At 30.8% G+C, this 22,267-nt stretch overlaps 3 protein-coding genes across 3 annotated transcripts; 1 reads left to right on the top strand and 2 right to left on the bottom strand.

The window, feature by feature from the left end:
* The first annotated feature begins 223 nt into the window (after nucleotides 1–223).
* Nucleotides 224–2,253, top strand: LOC116779123 (ankyrin repeat domain-containing protein 49). The gene is made up of 4 exons (XM_032673302.2): nucleotides 224–369; nucleotides 444–645; nucleotides 765–1,070; nucleotides 1,196–2,253. Exons 2-4 carry the CDS (start codon nucleotides 489–491, stop codon nucleotides 1,453–1,455), a joined length of 723 nt encoding a protein of 240 aa, XP_032529193.1. The 5' UTR covers nucleotides 224–369; nucleotides 444–488; the 3' UTR covers nucleotides 1,456–2,253.
* Nucleotides 2,254–2,958: 705 nt separating this feature from the next.
* LOC116779131 (uncharacterized) lies at nucleotides 2,959–8,845 on the bottom strand. Its single transcript, XM_032673310.2, has 2 exons — nucleotides 8,023–8,845; nucleotides 2,959–7,863 (listed from the first exon to the last, which is right to left on the bottom strand). Exons 1-2 carry the CDS (start codon nucleotides 8,737–8,739, stop codon nucleotides 3,181–3,183), a joined length of 5,400 nt encoding a protein of 1,799 aa, XP_032529201.2. The 5' UTR covers nucleotides 8,740–8,845; the 3' UTR covers nucleotides 2,959–3,180.
* Nucleotides 8,846–10,527: 1,682 nt separating this feature from the next.
* LOC116778901 (carbonic anhydrase 2-like) lies at nucleotides 10,528–21,808 on the bottom strand. The gene is made up of 5 exons (XM_032672981.2): nucleotides 21,533–21,808; nucleotides 14,227–14,418; nucleotides 13,477–13,694; nucleotides 12,145–12,366; nucleotides 10,528–11,544 (listed from the first exon to the last, which is right to left on the bottom strand). The coding sequence occupies exons 1-5, from the start codon at nucleotides 21,567–21,569 to the stop codon at nucleotides 11,416–11,418; spliced, it is 798 nt and encodes a 265-aa protein (XP_032528872.1). The 5' UTR covers nucleotides 21,570–21,808; the 3' UTR covers nucleotides 10,528–11,415.
* Between the last annotated feature and the right edge of the window lie 459 nt (nucleotides 21,809–22,267).

Genomic DNA, 22,267 nt, shown 5'->3' with positions numbered 1-22,267 from the left:
TGTCATTTTAATTAATATGTCGTCATTGCTAACAATTCTGTTATTGTATATGTATACATTTTTATAATAATTAAAACTACAAATATTTATTATCGTATAAAAATCTATTATATTGTTTTTCCTATTAATAATCATTTCTTGATAAAAAAAAACATATAAAAATTAAAAAATTATACTTTCAACAATACAATTATATATATTTCGTATAGAATTATTATTTTTTATATTTTTCTTATAATTTGCTTTGATTATGTCCCTCCCATCATTTCTTAGATAATCTAATAATATTTGTAGGTAACAATTTTCATGTCGAAGGTTGCAACCCTGTTTCAGGTACTATTAAATATTAATCAATTGGGGTTCAATAAGGTAGAAGATTTTCCTTAATTTTTAACAGTTGAATTGTGTCGAAGATTTGTAACTTAAAATTATAATGCTTTCAGTTTTTCGCAGTATATAAAAGGAACAAAAGCTTTCTTTAAGTAATAATGTCAGATTCAGAGGGTGAGATTTCTGCAGTTCAAGACTTTAAAGATATTGCTGATGAAATTCTGCGATGTAAGAAAAATCCTGAAACTGCTAATATGTTTGTGTCTGGTTGGGATGATGCAGATCAAGATGTGGAAGTAGTGAAAGATCCAAAAGGTACTATAGAGTAGAATTTATTTATATATAAGGTTTTGTAAAGTTATAAACAACAAATGTATATAATTATCAAATCATTTTTAATTAAAGAAAAATAATCGCATTGCTTATAATTTTAGCGGATCCTAATACACACGTCCTTTGGGCTGCTGAACATGGGGAATTGGAGACTGTCAAAGAACTTGTAGCAAAACAACATGGTTTAATCCATGTCAAAGATGATGATGGTTACACTCCATTACACAGGGCTGCATATAGCAATCATATTAATGTAATATCATTTTTAATAAGTGTTGGTGCAAATATACATGCAAAAACAGAACTTGGTTGGACACCTTTACATTCTGCTTGTAACTGGAATAATTATGTGTCTGCTGCAAGATTGTTAGCTGCAGGAGCAGATCCTGCTGCCTTATCAGATGGAGGTATAAAATTTCTATACTAAACAAGATTAATTGATTTTAAAACTATTAATTGATTCTTTAAATAGAAATAGATTATTATTTGCATTAAATATTGTGATTGTATGTTAATTTATGATATTTTACAGAACAAACACCCTTGCATCTGGCTTCAGCGATAAGTCACTGTAAATCAACATTACTTATATTGCTTCTACGAGAAGATGCTGTTGAGATATACAGGCGACCCAACAGTTCTCAAGAAACTCCAGAACAGTTAGCCATTTCTCATGGCATCTATTCTCCATTATTTGAAATGGCACTGCCCTCAGCTTCATATATTAGATCTATAGCTTTCACTAGCAATCCTTATGTCAGATCAGATAACAATAATTCATTACGACTGTAGGACCTACAAATATTACTCATTGAAGGTGTTTATTTTTATCAAAAGATTTTTTTTTTTATTGAATAGACATTTTGAAATAAATACTAAATCATTACCAGCAATACACAAGAAATTAATAAATTATAAAGTTAAAATGTTTTCTGAATAAATTATATACGCATTTAACTTATTAAAGTCATAAAAAGTTACCATTTCTAGAGACTTTTGTCATAGTTGTAGTATATTTCATTTCTAAAAATTTCAGAAGGAAAAGTCTTTAACATCGTTGATAGTAGTTTTTTGTATAATATAATTATTTTAAATGTCATTTAAAAAACAATCCTAAAAATTTAAAATCAGAGATAATACCATGATTTCCTCTAGTTGCCATTATTTATATGATATTGGTTGCCATTATTTATATGGCGGGTTATTGGGTGAGCTAGATACCTCACTGCTGCACAAGTGTTTTTGAAAATTTCTTTTTAATAAGTAAACTTGTATGACAAAATATAGATTTTTTTGCTCTAATGGCACAAAACCATATCAGTTAGTTCAGTGATGTGAACTTCTCGCAGTCCAAGGTTGTAAATTTTTTTCTATTATTGTTAAGAAAAAAATCTGTACCATATAATGGTTCTGTACTATAATTGTAATATATGTTTTGATGAAATTTTTAATTATGTTCTAGAAAATTATGTTTCAAACTCAGGTAAGGTATGACATGATGTTTTTTTTTATAGAGACAAGAGAATTATGTAAAATATCTCTTATTTAAAGATAAATTTTGAATAAATAACAATATAGACAATTTATAAATTATTATTTTTTAATTAGTCACTCAATACTTTATTTTCATTACAGATGGCTAAAGAAAACTGAATGATTGCTTAGATTTATAGTAGGAATTCTGTAATTACATGTTTTATATATACTAGAGCGTTTTCTAAAGTTACCTGACCTCTTATCCCTTATAAGGAGAACTATAATATTAGTATTTTCAAAATAATATGGGAGGAATCAACAACAGCTGTTTAATCATTGGTAGAAGTAAGAAGGTGGTTCTGTTATAATCATGGGTAATTATTTTCGAATCTGTTTCCGTCGATTATTTTTGTGATGTGATTACAGATTTCAACAAAACGACAGGCACACAATTGACCTTACTCACTACTTAGTTTCAAATATCCCTTGTATGTTTAAAAAATATTTTCAGTAGGTTTCTGGTTGCTGACAGGGGAGGGTGATAATTGGGTTTCTGTTCAAACATTAGAAAGGGTAATTATAGATGTTATTTAATTGTACGCAAAGTTGCAACATGTGGAGAGAGAATATACTCTGCCTTGTTGGCAAAATTAATAAGAAATTTAATATTTTTATTTTTTTTGGGAAGTATTTTGTGCCAGAAAGATACTATGAATATCACTTAAGATGGGTTTTTGGTAATCGAAAAGAAGTAAAAGTAAAATAAATATAAAATTATAATATTGCTGTTAAAAGGATAATTAAATTAAAAAATATTTCTTGATAATATGTATTTACAATTATGAGACATTACATTATGAGAACAATATAAATAAGCTAGTATATAATAATGGAGTAATACAATGAATTTTGTATATTACACAGCAAATCATATATCAATATAGCGTTAAGATATTGTTATTATAAATATTTTAAGGGAACTGACTCTGAACAAAATATTTAAGATTTATTCTAACTCCTGTAACTAATTATGCAATGTTTTTAACGCGATAGTTTTGGTGTTAAATTTTCTAAAACGAACATGGCTCCAGACACAAGATAGGTTTCATTGTGTAAATTCTTTAAATTTATTACTAGAGTTCTTTTATCAATTTTCTTTAGTTCAGTCAACGACTGCCTAGCTTGAGCCGTCATATATGGTAGTACTAAGCAACCTAAGCCTAAACATTTACATCTTATACAATTTTTCCAAATTTCTATTAGGTCGTCATCTTTGATGACAGGACATACTGGTAATAAATTCAAAGCGTTTAGACATTTAGCTTTTTGACGATCAGTGATCGGGTAATCGGCACGTTGGAACGGTGACAACATAATAGCTCTCCAAGCAGAATAGATCATATTGTCTGGTGGATTTTGAACTTTTAATAGCAATGGTATCATTTCTTCGAACAGAGAAGCCCTCATCAAAACAGGAATAAGTTCTCGAATTATTTGGCTATCACCAAACTTGTTAGCTAGTTCCGCTGCAATCTTCAAGCTCTCAATATTATTACCAGAAACTTGCAAAAGTTGATTTAGCGCTAATGTTTTATCCTGCAAAAATGTAGCAATGACCCACGGCACATCGATTCGTTCAAGATGAACAATATAAAACAGTTCTATTAAAGATTTCCAAAGTACATGACGTTCTCGACGTGCTACTTTAACCGCTGTCTCCGGTTCCACTGCGCTCATCAAACATTGTAAAGCCCTCAATTTCTTACATTTGTTATAATCACTTTCATCATCAAATGCTATTCTTGATAGATAAAACGCCCCCATTTTTGGACACGTGGCCTTTAGAATATATTTTGCGGTAATCAAGTCTTTCGGATCCAACCCGGGTGAGACGTTGTTTTCTTTGTAAGTTTTGTCAAGTATACTTTCTAGTAGTTGTATTCTTATAGAACTGATATTAACATTGTTTTTATCGGCAATCTCATTAGCCGCCCGGTTTATATCGTGACGAGTAATTTTTTCGACAAATTTTGGGTGAAGATATAAAGCATTAATCAATTGTACAGGCTCTGTTGAGAGCCGGATAAGTTCTTCGCACGCCCATTCAATCTTGTATAAGACGTGACGGGTTGATAATGAAGAGTGAAGTTTTTCCATTTGTCGAACAGCACGATTGCCGGGTTGAAGAGTTGCCCAACGTTGTGAAAATTGATAACATAGCTGTGCAGCTGCTACTTGATCAGCGCCTCTAGCACAACCTTGAAGAGCATAAAACAGACAAGCGCCTGCCCACTCCATATTTGCTATATGTCTTACACACCGATGAGCTGTTCGCAGTAATGGTTCTTCTTGTGACGTCAAGCGCCAAGGCTCATCCTTTAAATCAGCTTCATTACTATCTGCTCGTTTTCGATTTGTCATAGTTTGTTTAACGGCGTTGCTGCATATCATATCCCGCGCCGTCTGTAAATCACCGTCCAGTGACAGTAATGAAACAATAGGCAACCAAGACTCGTAAGTTTCTAAAGTTATTTCAGATTTTAAATTTGACCACATGTCATCCCGCATGAAAAGGTGTAATGGTAAGCGGTAATATCCTATCTCTGGAAATATTCCTTTAATTGAGAATAGCTCAAATTCGTATTGTTTAGGAATGCTTTTTCTTTGATATCCTTTAAGAAAATTAAGTATATAGTATTCCTTCAAATATTTAGTGTCTGTTGGTGAACTGAAGACTAAGTGGTAGATACATATATATACTTCATAAAAATAAGGATTAATGGACACGTGACAACCATGTACCAAAGCTTCGCCGGTCTTCCATAAGTCAGTACAAATTTTTCTTATAAAATCCTTGTCTTTTATACTGTGCCAAATCACAAAACATTGTGACATTAATTGCGTTTGATCATGCTCAGTGAGTATTTGACGATAGCCTAATTCGTTTTCATATATTTTGTACTTGAGATCCCAAGTTGATAATACAGATATCAATAATAGAGAGACTCCTTCATTTGGATTTATATTTAAAGTTTGACATAACTCTATGAGACGACTGAAATTAATATTCGGATATCTTCGCAAAATATAGAAAAGTAAGACTTGTACGTCCCATGTTTCTTCGTTTTCTGGGAGAGCTACTTCAGATAAATTGATATTAAACTTGGACTTTAGGATGTATTGTGGGGGATAAGACATATTATTTCCAGGTAAAATATCATCAATAGCAAAAATGCGACGGATAGACGGAGAAGAAAGATAGTGCATTGCAGATGGTGAAAGAGAATCTGATTGGCCCTTAAGCAGTTCCAGAATCCACATTTTGTCTTCACATGCTGTAGTTCTAAGGGTAAGCAAAAACGAAGTGATCAATACTTGATCCAGGTCTTGTAGAGAAACAATCTTGGCTAACATTCTTTTTGTGACCTTATCCCTCGCTTTAACAATTTTATCACACAACGAGGTTTTGTTTCCCAGTGATTTTTGTATCATATTTGCAATTATTCTAAATATTATAAACTCTCCTTTAGAAGCGATATGCAAAAATTCCTCAACTGATATCATTTGCGACGAATTAGAATAGATATTGATCAAATCATTCAGGGCGTGAATTGTAGACATAGGTAAAAATATGTATTGAAACTTCCATGCAACTGAGAGGTTCTTCAGAATTGTACTAGCATTTATCAAGGCATTCAACGTTGAAAGACTTTTTAGTACTTCGTGAATATCCTCTTCATTGCAGTTAATGGACACCTCGGACAGAATATTGTGTGATTCCAATAAAATATTACTGTTTTGTCCATCTTTATATTTAATAAGGTCGGATGTTTCATTTTTATCAGATAACATTAAAGATTCAACATGCATCCTTATAGTTCGACTGGAAGATATTCCTCGTAGTAGACAGATTAATTGGGACTTTCTGGATAAATCTTTACTAATAAGTTGGGAAATGCACCTTCCGCGCCCTAAACTCGATGATAATATTTCTTCATTATCTTTTAAACTTTGTAATGTGCTCTCCTTAAAACTGTTACTATTAATTTCGTTTAAATTTAGCTTGATGTTATACGAATTTTTGAGATGGTACAAATTTTCAATGGAATTGATTTGTATTATATTTAACAGTTGTGTCCCTTTTAGAAAATCTATGTAATTTTTTTCCAATAGTTGATTTACTTTTCCACTGCTAATTATTTGTTCAAATTTTGATAGTATTGCCTTTACGATCATCTTTTTATTACGATTATTGATATTCTTGAAATAATTCAGTGCTTTTTTCGTCTCACAATCTTGAAGACATCTGTCTATATACAAAATACACGCATAATGAGTATAGATCGTTAGTATATTTGTGAATATGTCTAGGTCCTCCAAATCAACAGTTGGAGAACTTATGACCTTATGCAATACAAGCCTGTAATCGGTACACGTGAGGGGAAAATTGTATTTTTTTAAAATAACTTTAATTTTCGCATAGTTCAATTCCTTGTATATCTCTTGTGCAATTACGCGATCCGAGTCGGTGATAGTAAAATCTTTGTTCACTAAGGAAGCTGCTTCAGTAGCTATTGTAAGTACTGTGGTATCCCACGGTACGTCTAAGATTTTAAGCACATTTAGCAAACAATCCAATTTGTTACATGGTGCTCTAAATGCACTAAGCAAGATCTTAAGACGTGGTCCGTCGATGCTGCCGCCGCTGCTGGCAGCTTCACTATCTATGAAGGATCTTAAAGTCTCATCCATTTCTAGTAAATGTCGTGAAACATATTTCGGCAAACTCTCAGAAACAAAAGCTTCCAAATCTTCTGTATAACAGCGACGCAACATTATAAGAGCAATTTCCGAAGGACTCTGAGAGCTGAACTCGCTGAGTAGCATGTTGATTTTGTATTTTTCTTTGAGTTCCGATATGTAAATTATATGATCTTGGAGTTTATCCAAATCATCGATAGAGATAGATCTTATATAGACAGTTCTTATGGATGTCTCGAGTACTTCAATTATTGAAGCAAGAAATTTTAAACCAATCTTTGGCCAATAAGATGACTGCTCCAAGAGGAAAATTCTATCAGTAGTCCACTTTACAAACAAGTCGACATAAAATACATTCTGTTCTAAAACGGGTGGTACAAAGTTCCGAAACCATATTACAAGAGCTCCAATTTTTATATTATAAGGTATAGAATTTAGTATTTCAACAACATCATCCGCAGTCAATGTTAATCTCATCTCTGAATATTTTAACCAACATATAGATGCTAAATCTAAATCCGATTTGGAAATAAATGTTATGCACAATTGTATGAAATTCATTTCAAATATATTAACATTATCATAGCTACTGCCACCTCTGAAACAGATGTATTCAAGAAGATCACTCTTTATAACAACATCACATATAAAGTCAATTAGAGATTTGTCTTCTGTGAGACAAATTCTTTTCTGTAGAGGATACAATATTGGTTTATATAGTAAGTTATGGTTACAGAGCTTTTTGGCGACACTCACAAGAAACCTGTTATCATCTAGGTTGTGAAACATCTGATGCAGTTGTGGTAGTACTTCAGCAGGTTTAGTGGTATTTATAATTATTTCATCAACAAAGTTGGTTAGTTGAAGTTTCAATAAATCGTTTGATGTTTTTGATTTATTTCCAATTTTCTCTTCCTCCTGTTGCTCTTCATGACACTCCAAAGAAGCACTATAAATTTCCACCTGAAAAAATTACATTTTCTTAAGTGACTATACATATGCGAAGTATTTATCTACAGGTGGTCGAGGACTATTACTTAAGGCACCAATAAAATGAAAGATAAATTATTTAGCTGTGTTTTAACAAATATATATATTAATCTTATAACATACAAACATTACCTCTCCATTTATCCATTTCAAGTAGTAGAATATTCCTTTATTAGCTGACATAGGGTGATAATTAGAATTATTTTTATCAAATTGAAATATCAATTCAAAACTTTTATTCATCACCCACATTTTATTTGAATGGCTCAATACAATCATGTCATCCCAATATCTAATGAAGTCTAAATGCACATTTGATTTTATAACATCAGTTAAGCCAGTGTGAGGGCATTTAAATATTAATTCATCTGATTTTATGTATAGAGGTTCATGGTGATCTTGAATTTTAGGTAAATATTTTGTTAAGGATACAGTAAGCTCTTGAATGTTCTTTTCTAAATCTTCATTGTTTATTATAACATTGAGACATTCACCACTTTCACTTATTAATATTAAGTCAGGACCTTGTTTTCTTAAACGTACTATATTGTAGTGAGCTTGGCTGTTATATATTATTTTAATTTTATACCCTTTATCAATATTTATGATCCATATTTCACCAGATTTTAATAGACACCAAATAAATTTATCCCTTACAATAAATTCTGAGATTTCATTCTCAAACAAAAAAGCAAAATTTTTATCTGAATCATTACTTTCATATATATCCACAATATGTATATTCTTGTTGTTTTCGAGAAGGATAACTTTTGGAAAACATAATATAGCACGCAAATTGCTTAGTGGATTAGTATTTAATTTATGTAAACATGTTATTGACACAACCATGGTAGCAATATTTAATACTTAAAGTTAATTATCCTTGGAACACTTCATTAATTTTGTTTTTATAATTTTTACACTTTTCACTTTGCAACGAACTTTTAGAATAGAAAACACTGAACGGATTTCGAAATTTAAAACGAATAACGTCATTTACTCATTCACTTAGGGTTACCATTGAATAAAACAATATATGTCGGTTTTCAAGTTATAAACTGTTACAGCTGTTTCCAACTTATAAAAAACTATCATTGTTACAGTGATTAATAATTTATACTAACCCAAGATTATAAGTATTTACATTAACAAAAAAAAATTAAAGTAATTAATCACTTTGGGCTCAGTAAGTAATAATGTAAAAACACTATTTTTTTTATTTTCCCAAACCGGTACGTTGACAGAGTTTTTCAATACTCAAGGTCTTGATGTTGCGCTAGAGAGCAGCCTTGATAGAAGCTAATGGCCTCGAGTATTTAAGCGAAGCTTTGGGGTCATAGGGAGAAAATACTTAATCCATGATTTTTGAAATCTAATTCCAGGTCGGACCTTCATATTTTTGGGGCTAAAATGTCGTCACTCACGTTCTAGATGTTTGAAATGTTTTGATTCATCTCGGAGGATGATGGAACACTTGCCTCTTACGGTCTTTTTATCCACCTTCATGTTCTGAATGAATTGCTTCGCCTTCTCACACAGCTCGTCCTTTGGGATTTCGGCTTCTTATGGACATGACTGCGGGTTATGTTATGGCACTTACGGCTGCGTGACTTCGGAATATTTTTATGATGAGGACACCATGACTTCCAGTATTCTCCTATCCATTTGAAGTGCTCGGTTAAAACAAAACAGGAAGATGTTGCAGAAGACAAAATGAGACGAAGGAACTTAATTTTCTTCAATTTTGTCAACATCTCAAGGGCTGTAGCCCTTGAGGTGTCAGTCAGGGCGCGTTTAAAAATTAACATTTTTGGCTCGATTACTTTTTTCCAGAAAAGCAAGTTCTCATAAAGAAAAAAGTATTTCAATTCGAGAAGAAAAGGACCGCCGGATTTCCTCTCATTAGTTGAATTATCAAACAAGTGGTGATGAATTAAGAATACTTATTAAATATTAGGCATGAATATCACTAAGAGTCGGTGAAGGAAAACCTCTTATTATTGTCATATCAGTGTGCAAGTCATATTTTGTACAAATTTTGTAGTCATCTCAAAATGGTCTGCCTTACAGCTCACGGGCAGGCTTCTGCCCGTGAGTTATACGTGAGCCTGCATGCTTTTCCAATGACGTTGCCAAAGCTAAGATCACTTGTCCCAAGAGAAGGTCCGCATGACTATTGTAGTTATTATGGGAAAATTTAGTAACCAAGTACATTAAAGTGTTTCACAATAAAAGCGGCTATCTGTGATAAGTATCTCTTCAATATCTAAAAAAGATATCAATATTATTAACGGCGATTTGAGCTGGTAGCAAAAGATAAGCTATAATGGTTTTTCTAGGAAGTGGTCAGTGGTCGGTAACGCTTTGCCGCCAACTCGAATTAGATAGTTGTTGGTATAAATCGACATCTTTTTTTTTTAACAGATTATAATAAAACTACTTACAGTCAAGTTTTGTTTCCTTTGTGTAAAAAGATATTTATGGAGAATTTTTTTCTAATAATCTTTACACATATAAAAAATTTTTTAGAAAGAGAATCTGAATTGTAACATAATAAAAGTAATAAACTATTTAAAATTAATGGAAACACCCGAATAATAATAGGTATCTGGAGTTCATTAATGAAGAAAATAAACATTGAACTGTATTAAAATTTTATTTCTACTAGAAGGTACACGCATTTTAGTTGCCGTTGGTATATTAGTACAAAAAAGTTTAATACTACTTAATTACAAATAAATAAAATAAATCTATTATAATATGTGTATTATCTATAAAACTTACATGAACATGGAACACAGTTAATATAACTGTGTTTACAGATAGAGATGTATTAAAACAAGTACAATAAAATACCATAATTATTCTCAGTTTCAAACTGATTGCTTAAAACTCTATACCACGTTTAATAACATCTAGTAAAATTAAAAATAAACATTGTGTAACTTATTTATATGTTAGAAAATGGTTCACGTGCTAATTGTGTAGCGTAAATGTACTTAATATCCACAATAAGACACAACTTTAAGGCCTCAAATGGTATTATTGTGTAATACTCCTATTGATACCCTCAGTAAGAATTTGCATAATCAACAAAAAAAAAAAAAACATGAATTCAGGTTTATTCACTCACAAACCAATACATATGACAGTATCACAGGATATTATTGAAGGAAAGATCTTTTATCTTAATGTTGATTATGCACAGTCCTCCTAAGGATAGACACAGTACATAAAACGTACCTCCCTACAGCTAATAACTAAATGTTACGAAAATGCAGTTACATGATATAAAAATTTCTATACGTATGTTAAGATTTTAATAATAAACAATTTTCTTGTTACATTATTATTAATATGAAATAACCAAATATATCTTCTTAGCTACATATTAGATGTCAGTATTAGTCTGCAACATGGCTTGCGAAATCTTAGTATTTATAGTCTTTAACACAATAATTGAAACTGTCATTTGTCTTTATTGGATCACACGACACTGTTATCATTCGGTGGTGGGAAAACAAGTTAGTGGATACCGTAGTCACGCAACTCTCTGTTACCGAGTGGCAGAGTTGGTCTGTAGTTGTGAAGCAACTCCATAGCTTCTTCGCCGCACGATGCTTCACCACACCTAAGTTTCCGCATCAATGCCAACTGAAAACAATAAAAATTTTCATATTAAATTATGCCGGTTTTCTGAACACACATACCAGAATAAGGATACAACAGTTTCAGCAATTAATTATTACTAGAACCTCGTTGGATTGTTACATTTATAGATTTGTAATTAATTTTTCAACCTTCATTGATAATGTGTAAGGTTAAACAGAGAATCGTGTAATTACGTTAGGACGTTATGTTAACATCCACACTATATAAATACTGGCAAATTTAACGTACAAAACAAGGTTGAATCATAAAACATAGGACCCCTAGCAGCATAAATAAATATATTTAGACATTGATGTCTATTTAAAAAATAACGAAAGGTAATTAACTAAGGGTAATTGAAATTTATCATCGTTCTACTGTATTCATAGGATTGAGATTATGTCTTAAAAAGCTTACCCAGAGTTTTAATCGTTCACTATATTATAGTAATTATATAGTGACGTTATAAAATAGTTCTTCAATAGATTAAATAAATATACCAAAATTGAATACCTCAACCTTAGTAAAAGATTTCGCGTAAAGGGCGGAATACCAACGCAATTGGAATTTTTTGGTTATGTATTACTTCTTCTAAATTTTTACCTGTTCAGCGGAGACTTGTACAGGATCTTTGAAGAGTATCCATGTGACAGATTCAGTGCAGGGCGGTGTGGTGAGAGAGCCAGGGTAGGTCCAGTAGGTGGTGCGGCGCGGTAGCAGATGAGAGGGGTCCAGGGGCTCTGAGAATGTCACCTTGTCTCCCTTGTGCATTATGTAAGGAAGCAGTTTTACTACCTTATCCAATTCCTCATGCTTTGAACCAACCTAAAACAAAAGAAGAAATATTCATTTTCTATCTCTAAGGCTTTTGTACGATATATGGTAACATCTATTACAAGTAAAATAATCACCGTACGTTCAAATAAAATGATCTTCTATTACAGAACATTATAATTTAAAAAAATGTATTAGTTTACATTATTGAGCTAATAAACGAAACGTTTCGTCACACTTAGTGATTATCCGTGAGACAGAAAGGTTTTTCCTTGTTTTTACAATTATATAACAATAATGTAGAAAAAGAAAATTATATTTTTAAATAATTGTATTTATAACTTATAAAGAAAAATTGCGAGGTTAAGTAACAAAAAAAATCTTTGTTAGTATTTTAATGTTTCATATTTATTTTCCTAATTCTTGAAAATAGGTAGATTAGAATAGTTTATATAAATATTTAACTAAACTTTGCATATTTATGATAGGTAAATTAAAGATTGTTGAAATCTTCTTAACTAAATTTAAGAATGCTTATTCTAAATATTATCAAAGTGTACGCCACGTTTAAGTGAAAGTAGTTTACGGAAGGAGAGAGTGAATCCAAGTATTATTAATAACAAATTTGAAGACTAACGCCCGCAGCGCATCCTAACCTCGTGAATATGGGATGAGACCGGGTCCGCGATCACACAACTAAATTGGCTGCATATGACGGATGTTCTCAATCAACGCGCTTCACGTGGTGCATACAGCATAGAGCGTTGTATTTGAATGTTACAGATGTTATAGGTAACGTCAATTTCTTTATCAGATAAACTCTAATTTCGTAACATACAAGCGCTGTATTATATAATGTCATAAAAATAAATATGTCTTGTATAGACAATTTTACAACGATTTCTTATTCTCGATCGCTAGGAACTAATGTGATGTAAAACAAAAAAAAATCGAAATGTAAAATTATAAGATTAAGTATTATTATGACAGAAATACGTATAAAGATACGTATTCCTTATAAAATATAAGTAAAATTACTCAATGAGACATTAAAAATGTAATAGGCGACCTATTAACAACTACTCAATTGCATCCATTCAATAAAAACATTGGTTTAGTGATATTTTGTTTAAAAAAGTTTTGTACGTCATTGTTACTTACCATTAAGAAGACTCCAAGTACTGCAAGCCCATCTGGCTGGCCGGCAGCCTCTGTGAAACTATTGTATTTAGTCATGTTCCAGTGAACGAGATGCAATTCCCCGGAGAAAGAGCGTCCATCAACAGTGTGCTCTGAACCTTCACCGTTGACGGCGCCCCAATGACAATGCCACTGTTGCAATTTGTATACATCCGATCCAAGAGGACCTCCTCGGAGTTCTGTAAATATATAATAGAGAAATGAAACAAAAAAAATGCATATTCAATATAACATCAAATTATAGAGATTGAACTACGAGTGTAATGGAAGTAAAGAAAAACTCTAAGAATCAAAATCCATAAAGGTACTTACACATAATAAACCAATTAATAATTTCTTTAATATACATTTTGCTAATTATTATCTAATTCTAAATGACATTGGAAGAATAAATTGAGCAGATTTGACACGAACATCTTTTGTAAGTGAATGAATTTTGTAATAATTTTTATTACGTGATTACATTTTCACGCCAAGTTGTAACAGTTGGCAATTATCACCATTACGTTAAAAAAAAAAAAAATGTAAAACGTGAGAAAAAAGTATATTTCAATCGTACATTCTGCACCCTCTGTTTTTCCCAGAGCTTAAAGTTAGCAAAATAGAACAATATGTCCGTAGATTTTTACCAGTGTGCGTAATTACGATAAGTTCCTAGAAAATCTGTCGTGTTTTGTCCATGTACTAGCAATAAACAACATAAAAAATTACCTGAGTGATATCCGTTTTCATCAACTCGCCAACAGTATCCGGGGTTGACTACAGATCTAGGGTGGTTGACTGAGTAGCGCCACACCAAGGGGGGAGCACTACCGCCGCTGCCAGCGCGCGATGTGTCTATGTCCACGGGACTTTGACGGGCGCCGCGTGCTTCTGGAAACTTCTCAATCCATGTGGCTGGTCCTACAAAGTAATGGTTTTCATAATGAGATCTAAGATTTTCGTGAGTATTCATTTAAATGAAACTAGTATTATTCGGATTTACTACGCGGATTTTATTATTTTAAAAATACATAATCCCGTCTGCCCGTGATCACGGTTGCTGCAAAGTAACCGAAACGTCGGGATTATGTAGTTTTTAAATAATAAAATCCGCGTAGTAAATCCGAATAATACTAGTTTCATTGTAATGGTTTTCATATTTAGTAACAGCAATAAACGTAAGAAGTAATATGTTAAATACATTTTATAAATTTGGTAATAAATTTTTAATAAATGTAGTCCTTGAGCCAAATTAAAAAACCTTTCATAAACAAGATCAAAAAAAACATAATATGTTGTTATAGTTACCCTTCATTAAAATTTAATCAATAACTAATATTTTGTAAATATGTCATCATTATAGTTAGCCAGTTAGCAAGAAATATATGTGAAGGAAAACGAATGTAAATAAGTTTCCAACTTCTCTTATGCGCATACACATACTTGTATAAATACAGATGTCATATCTTAGCAAAAAGGAAGCGTTCCTTTAAATGTTTACATATTTTTTTATCATTTTGCACGCACGTACGTCAGTACACGTACCTAGCAAACAATCTCAAAGTGTAGCTTATATTTAATATTACTATGTGGTTAAGTCTTTCGTGACATATTAGATCCTTTATCATAACAATAAACCCATTTGTAAAACATGACACTATTATGTTAAGATAAATTCTCGTGTGGATGAAGAGAAGGAAATGGGTGTGTCATTTTCTTAATAAAACAATGGCTAGAAGTTTGTGAAATGTTTGCGATGTACATTTTTTGACGACAGATGAGGCAGCTGTGAGTAAGAGAATAAAACCACCAGCGTTGACAGCTTGACAAATTAGCATATTTCTTATCTGTTAACAATATGTGTGGACTATGGCCAATAAAACTTTCATAGTGATTAATTATCTAAAGCAGGTATCTTAATAATTAAAAATGTGTGATATTCAGTTATTTTTAGTTCATCATACCTTATTTTTTATTTTTATACGACTTCTGAAACCAGGATATTGGACAAATTAAAAAAAAATAATAACATTGTCCTCACTTTTCTGGCTTGTTAATTTTAGACGCTTTGTAGAAGTTGTCGAAAGATTGTATGTGGAGTTGACCAAGTTAAAAAATATATCAAAAACTATCCAAAAGACATTAATTGAGATTTAAATACACATAAATAAGAATTGTCTATATTTTCACATATAAACATTTCTACATCTAAATTTGACTAACTATACAATATATAATCCATCTTTTATCTTGTTTGGAAGTATTTTGTCTACTACATAATATGCTATTAAATTATTTTACAATTTTTTTATTTAATTTTCTTTTTTATTCTCATTGAAAACAAGCCGTTTAAAAAAAAAAAACAAAAATTATATGGTTTGTATTTTTAAATATTATTTAACTACCGTATGAGTATTAAAACATTACTTGTGAATAACATTTTAATGATCACACGATTCTAAATACAGGTTAATTATGTCCTGTCTTAGGATCTCAATGATGCTAATTTTCTCATTAAATGTATTTGTGCTATAGCGATATTGGTCGACGTCGGAAAAATAACAAGTCATATACCTACATTTATTGTCACATAAATAGTCCAACGTGAAAAATTACAGGATTCTTCCTCATCTTACGTTAAATTATACTTAGACGTGCGAATTACTAATTTGTTGCCCAAACACTATTATAAATAGCACTATAATAGAAATACTTAATAGTCACTACAGCGAACTATTTTTTAAATAGAATGATGTGTCGAGACGAAAAAATAAGATACCTATCAATAACTCAAAGCCAATTGAACTGCGCCATAAATTAAGTTTTTTTTATTTTTCCTAAAGAACTTAAACGTGTTTTTCCCCTTTTGTTCCAATTCGTTGAACGTAACTTCATATATACATTGGTTGCCATATATTATATGAAAAGTACGCAATATAAAAAAAAATTGAGACACTGTTTAAACTTAACTTTGACTGGATAAGGGTTTGTTTTAAGTAAAATATTCATTAAGTTAAACAAACTGATTCGCGGATTTCATCCTTATGATATTCAATCACCTGTACAAATAAGTTTTAGAGCGCTCTACTGTTCGTCATTCTGAGAATAACCGTTCGTAATGATTATATATTGAGGCAACAGCAATATATCACATATACAGATCGGGCCTTTCATCTCTGTACAAAATTGACTCGCAAAAACGCAGTAGGTTTTGTGTAACAGCGCTCATATTAAAGTATAAAGTTTTTATTAACAATAATATTTTTTATTTATATTTTGTATTTTCCCAAACGAATTTTCTTTTTGTTTTTGCAGATTAAGTTTATTGAGGAATAGACTAAATTTAATCACAATTTTGGAAGATATACGATATAAAGAATATAGAGTTGTAGAAAACTTATTAACATTTTCTCTTAAGTGTCTATTAACACTCGAAACAAATTAGTTTTGATAAATGCATACCCACTATACCGACAAGCAGTAAAAAGTCATCGACAAAGACAGATACTCTTTTGGCAGTCTATCCCGTGGAGAAAGGAACTTTCACTTGCATATGTACAAAAAAATAATTGTATATTAGTTTTCATTAAAAAATAATAAAGCAATTAATTTATTTGTTGAGTAAGTAGTATATGTTGTAGTAGACATCAAGGTACTTATTAATAAAAAGGTTCTTTTTTGTTGTTGTATTAAAAACGTCATTATTTCTTTTCCAACTCAAAGCGATAGTGTAATGTAATAAACTCTTTACTCATGTAGAGGATGGTTTTTCGAATTTATTCTGTGACATTGCCGACGTTAGGGGCACTCAACCTTGCCACGTGAACACAATGATTAGGTATGTATCAAAAAGGCCACCGAATAATATTGAAATGAAAACGAAATGTAAATGATCTATTGTTATATCAAAACATAATTTGAGTTGAAAAGTTTAATATTCAAATAGAAACAAAATACGTCATTTACCTAAATGTATTGTTTATCAACTCAAGTAACTGCTGGGCATTTTATTCAAAACACTTATTTTCCTTTATGCCAGCAATATGAGATAGTTATTATATAAAACCTTTTTAAAGGTTTTAACAAATTCAATATCAATTTAAATATTCTTTATTGCATGTGGGATAAATTTTGAATCGATACAATAAAAAAATTAAATTAAATAGGAATTTCTTATTACTGAATCATTTAGATAAGGCATTGATTTTCAATGAATTTCTTTAAGTATCCTTCTATCGTTATCTTACCTAACGAAACAATGTTAACGCTAAGAAAGAGGTAACTGAATTATCACTGTAGTGACTAATGCAACAAGATAACACAAAAAAATAAGCAATAAAAACTTTTACAATCACTTCATTCACCATGTGCTTGTGATTCAGCCAGAAATTACTGCAGATATACGTTGAGGTTGTAGAAGCATTTAGTTCTTATCAAAAGATTAGTATTTATAGCCTCTTTGTCTTCTCAAACAAAAATTTAAAACGTACCAGTATGTTAAAGTAGAATATGACTTCTTTCCTTGTACTGCCTTTGATATATATATATATTACGACATGTTGTTAAAAATATTCTTTTAAGAAACACTTAAGAGAACATTGAGAACGTATATGTATCGATGTTTTCATTTATATATCGAAGATTGCAATGCTTTGTTACTTTTGCCGCCGGTTATATAAGTATTTTTTTAAACATGATTTTTTTCTTGAATATTTCTTCTTTTACATGTTCGTCAATTAGGTACATCTTAGGTTCACTAATAAAAACACATCGGGCATAAAATAGACCAAACACTGTTTGGGTGTGGCGAATAGTAATTTGATCAATGAAAGTTGTCTCCAGACATATATAACAAAATGTATTATTATAAAAATGTAAAAGTTATATATTACCTACTAACATTAATGGTGCTACAGTTGTGTTTTTTAATACCCGTACCTTTGTCTTAGTTTGTAAGCAATAAATTTATAATAGCCTATACATATATCCCACCTTTCTATTTCTTTGTAACTCTGTTCTGTAATAAAAAAAAACGTTAAATAGTTTCATTAAATACAATTTGCTATATATATTCATGAATTGTTAATGGACTCTCGCTTATAATCTTTAATGCTTTGAAAACAAAACAATTGTAAATTTTCAAAAACTATTAGTACTGAATGTATTTATATTTTATTGTAAAAAGAATATTATAATTTGAAGGTCTCATTATCGATTATATGCGAATATTCATCTACTTTCTAATTGAATCTATTAAATATTAAAACCTTTGTGGGCAAATTTACTTTTGAACGCTTAAACGAAGCCTACATCCTCATCAAATACGCACATAGCATACACATACAAGAAATAAACTGTCTTATATATGTATAAAGCTTTTTTGAAGTGTGATAAAAATAAAAATTAAATAACTTAAGTTTCATTTTGGCATTTTCGTATATATTTTGTTGTAACTTACAAGATCTGACTATTTAAAACAATAGTTAACATAATTCAAATCGTAGAATTTATCATTTCCTTGTCACGTTTTTAATTTTGTTCTCCATTATGAGTAATAAATTAATACCTCGATTATTAATAGCATTTACTCTGGATTAATATTTTAAGCTATCAACAGACTTTATTTATTTATTATTGTTTAATGATTTTAATGTAACATATGAGCACCTACTCTTAATTACATATAACATATATAAACTTTAAACTATCTATTATCTATATCTAAGTTCTACAGTAAGTGAGGCCTCTTAAAGTCGAGAACAAGGTCACAATGGCAACTCTTACAATAAAAGATGCAAGTGCACCGTGTCAGACTGTATTTTTTTTACAGTACTTTTAACGTTCTAAATTATCTTACAATATATTAGATATTTTTTTAATTTATAACATTACAATCTTGAATAAAATCATATGCAAGATTCAATTTTTGCGTTTTTTTTTAATTATTTTCACATTTCAAGAGCCGTTAGTAATGAAGGTCAGACAAAAATATTGTGCTATTGATCTGTCAGCGGCCATTTTATTAGTTTACCTCGAAAAAATAACCAATAAAAATCGACGTTGAAAACTAATTGTTTGTTTTCAATATCCGACTTCAGTAAGTGTTATAAAAATAAGATATTAACTCTTTTTCTGAGGATAACTAATAGCGCTCCGAGTTCGTGACGTTAAAGATATAGACCACACTAACCTATTTAGGTACTTTAAGAGCAAAAAAAAAATCGTCCTTCACGCCACGTTAACTATGAGACTAGAAGAAAAACTATTGACAATTATAGCTTTGCGCTGTGTTGTACCGGATATTTTATTTGACAAACTTTTAATATCACTTAGAAGTAACTATTATAACAAAATAATATACAGATATGAAACGAAATAATTACATTACGTAGGTATTGGTTATACAAATGACATGACCATTTGTATTGAAAGTGATGTTTTATTCATATCATATTTACATGAGCTACAGGTACGAGATATTCAGATATCTTATGTCTATTTAATGCCAAAAAATATATATTATTTTGGCTATTTGTGGACGTTTTTTTGTACAAAATTATTGTGTTAATTTAAACAAAAAAATATTGTACAACTAATTTAGAACAAACGATGTTTACAAACGGATCTATCTATTTGAAACGATTGGTTACAATCATATAATTAGTACACAATTAATAGTTTTTTCGAAGTAGCAATTTCCATTACATCTCAATTGTATGAGGGGATCTAAATTGAAGTGTTCGTGTAAATATCCTGTTATCTTCTACTATAATTTTTACTAACGTATGTGACAAAAGAATATACTAGGCACTATTGTCACGAACCCATCTTAGTTATTACCTTTTCAATGTACATATTTCATTATTTTTAATGATTCATAAATGTGAACCGAAAATCAACAGATAATGAATAGATGTCGCTTCACAGAATGATCATGTAATATTATATTTTATAAAATTCTTATAAAAATAAATCTATCCAAAGGATTCCTTTAATTAAGTTTAAGGAGGTCTATTTAAGTATAAGTATTATAAATTAGGTGTTCGTGTGAAAATATTGATTACGTAAAAAAATTGGACTTTGTATCATGTAACATATGTATAGACTTTTTTTTTCGCACACCGCGTATGAAAATATTAAAAAGCCAATCTCATAAACGCAAACTACTTGAGAATATATTAATCATAAATCTCGTCGTTACGTAATTTGTTACTCGGTAAAGTTAAAAAGGATTTATAACAATGTAACATTGATTTCGCTTAAGCTGTAGACTTCTTTATCTTGTTAAGTGCATTAAGATTAGATGCAGCGTCATCGTTGTTACAACTAAGATGGAGTTTACATTGTGTATTCAGTAGTAGTTTTGGTTCAATTTATATATTATATTATTAAAATGTTAAATCAATTAACATTAAATTGATCATCTACGATTTTTCACAATTAAAACATCGACACATAGTGTCATAAGGAAGTTTTGTAATACATCCGTATTCAAAACATATTTAACGGAAGGAATTGAGATTTATTAATTTTTGAGATTTATTAATTTGTTTAAAGTATTACATATTCCGACAAAATCTATATATTTTTTTATATTATTAAAATGTCTCATGGTTTGGTTGATTATTATTTATTGTGCTATAGCTTATTCAGTGGATAATTGTAATGTATGAATAATTTAGATTGTTATTCTTAGTATTGACATCGTATTTATACTGTTTACAAAACATTTAACACTTCAATAGACTCCATATTTTATTTGACCAAGTTAACATATTTTCAAATATTGACGTTTTCACATATTGTAACAGGAAAATAAGCTAATTAATAACGTCATTAATCATATAAAAAAATGTTTAAATACGTAACAATAAGCAACTAAACATTTGTTTACATACATAAGTTTTTAGTATAAGTTAACCCACTTATTTATAATAGGTACCATCACGTGCAACCATGTAAACAAAACCGGTTAGTTTCTTAGCGTTCTCGTGTTTATCAGCGCTCTGAAGCCGGTCGTAACAGGTAAACTCACCATTTTCAACAGAATAGCCCCAATCTTGACTCGACATGGCAACCTGTGTCCGCAACACAAACGCTACTGTAACTGATACTGATAATCGCGTGAAAGTCGCCTGAATGTATGAGATGATGGTCGGGTCGTGACTGCGTGCGAGTTCGCGAGGGCTTGTCTTTATACGGGGTCAAGCCGGGGCGCGGAGGAGGCGGGCGCGGGCGCGGTGGCGGAAGAGGTAGCGGAGTGATTCTCACACAGAACGAATCGTACGCGAGTGGCGCACGCGCGTACCTCCGAGTCACTGGCTGTTTACAATGCCGCGTGCGCCTCCTCTCAATACAACGCACACCGCTCTGCCCTCCCCCCTTTAGACGCTTTCTAATCAACAGTAATTACTTATTACAAACTTTACTCCATAATTTACCTCCTATCAATAATTACTAGAGAGGAACTGTATTTGAAATGTAAAACAAATTGCTCATCCTGTAAGTACAGATTAATTTAAATCATTTATTGCCAACACTGTATAAAGTCTGAAAGTTTTTTACGCACTTAATTAAAAACTGTTCATAGGCAACAAACCAAAAGGTAAGGCTTTTACTTAAATAAAATTTGATCCCTCACTTTAAACATATTTAAAATATGATGTTTTTTCAATTCAATGGTTAGAAAGGTAAAGATAAGGTAAGTAATAAACCATAATATGTGTGAAACCGCTCCGCTTGTGTTTAAATCATGAGGCGAGCATGAAGG

Source organism: Danaus plexippus, chromosome 6 (assembly GCF_018135715.1).
Source record: "Danaus plexippus chromosome 6, MEX_DaPlex, whole genome shotgun sequence".
NCBI lineage: Eukaryota > Metazoa > Arthropoda > Insecta > Lepidoptera > Nymphalidae > Danaus > Danaus plexippus.
Note: the sequence above shows the minus strand (reverse complement) of the source record. Positions and strands in the feature narration are given on the sequence as shown.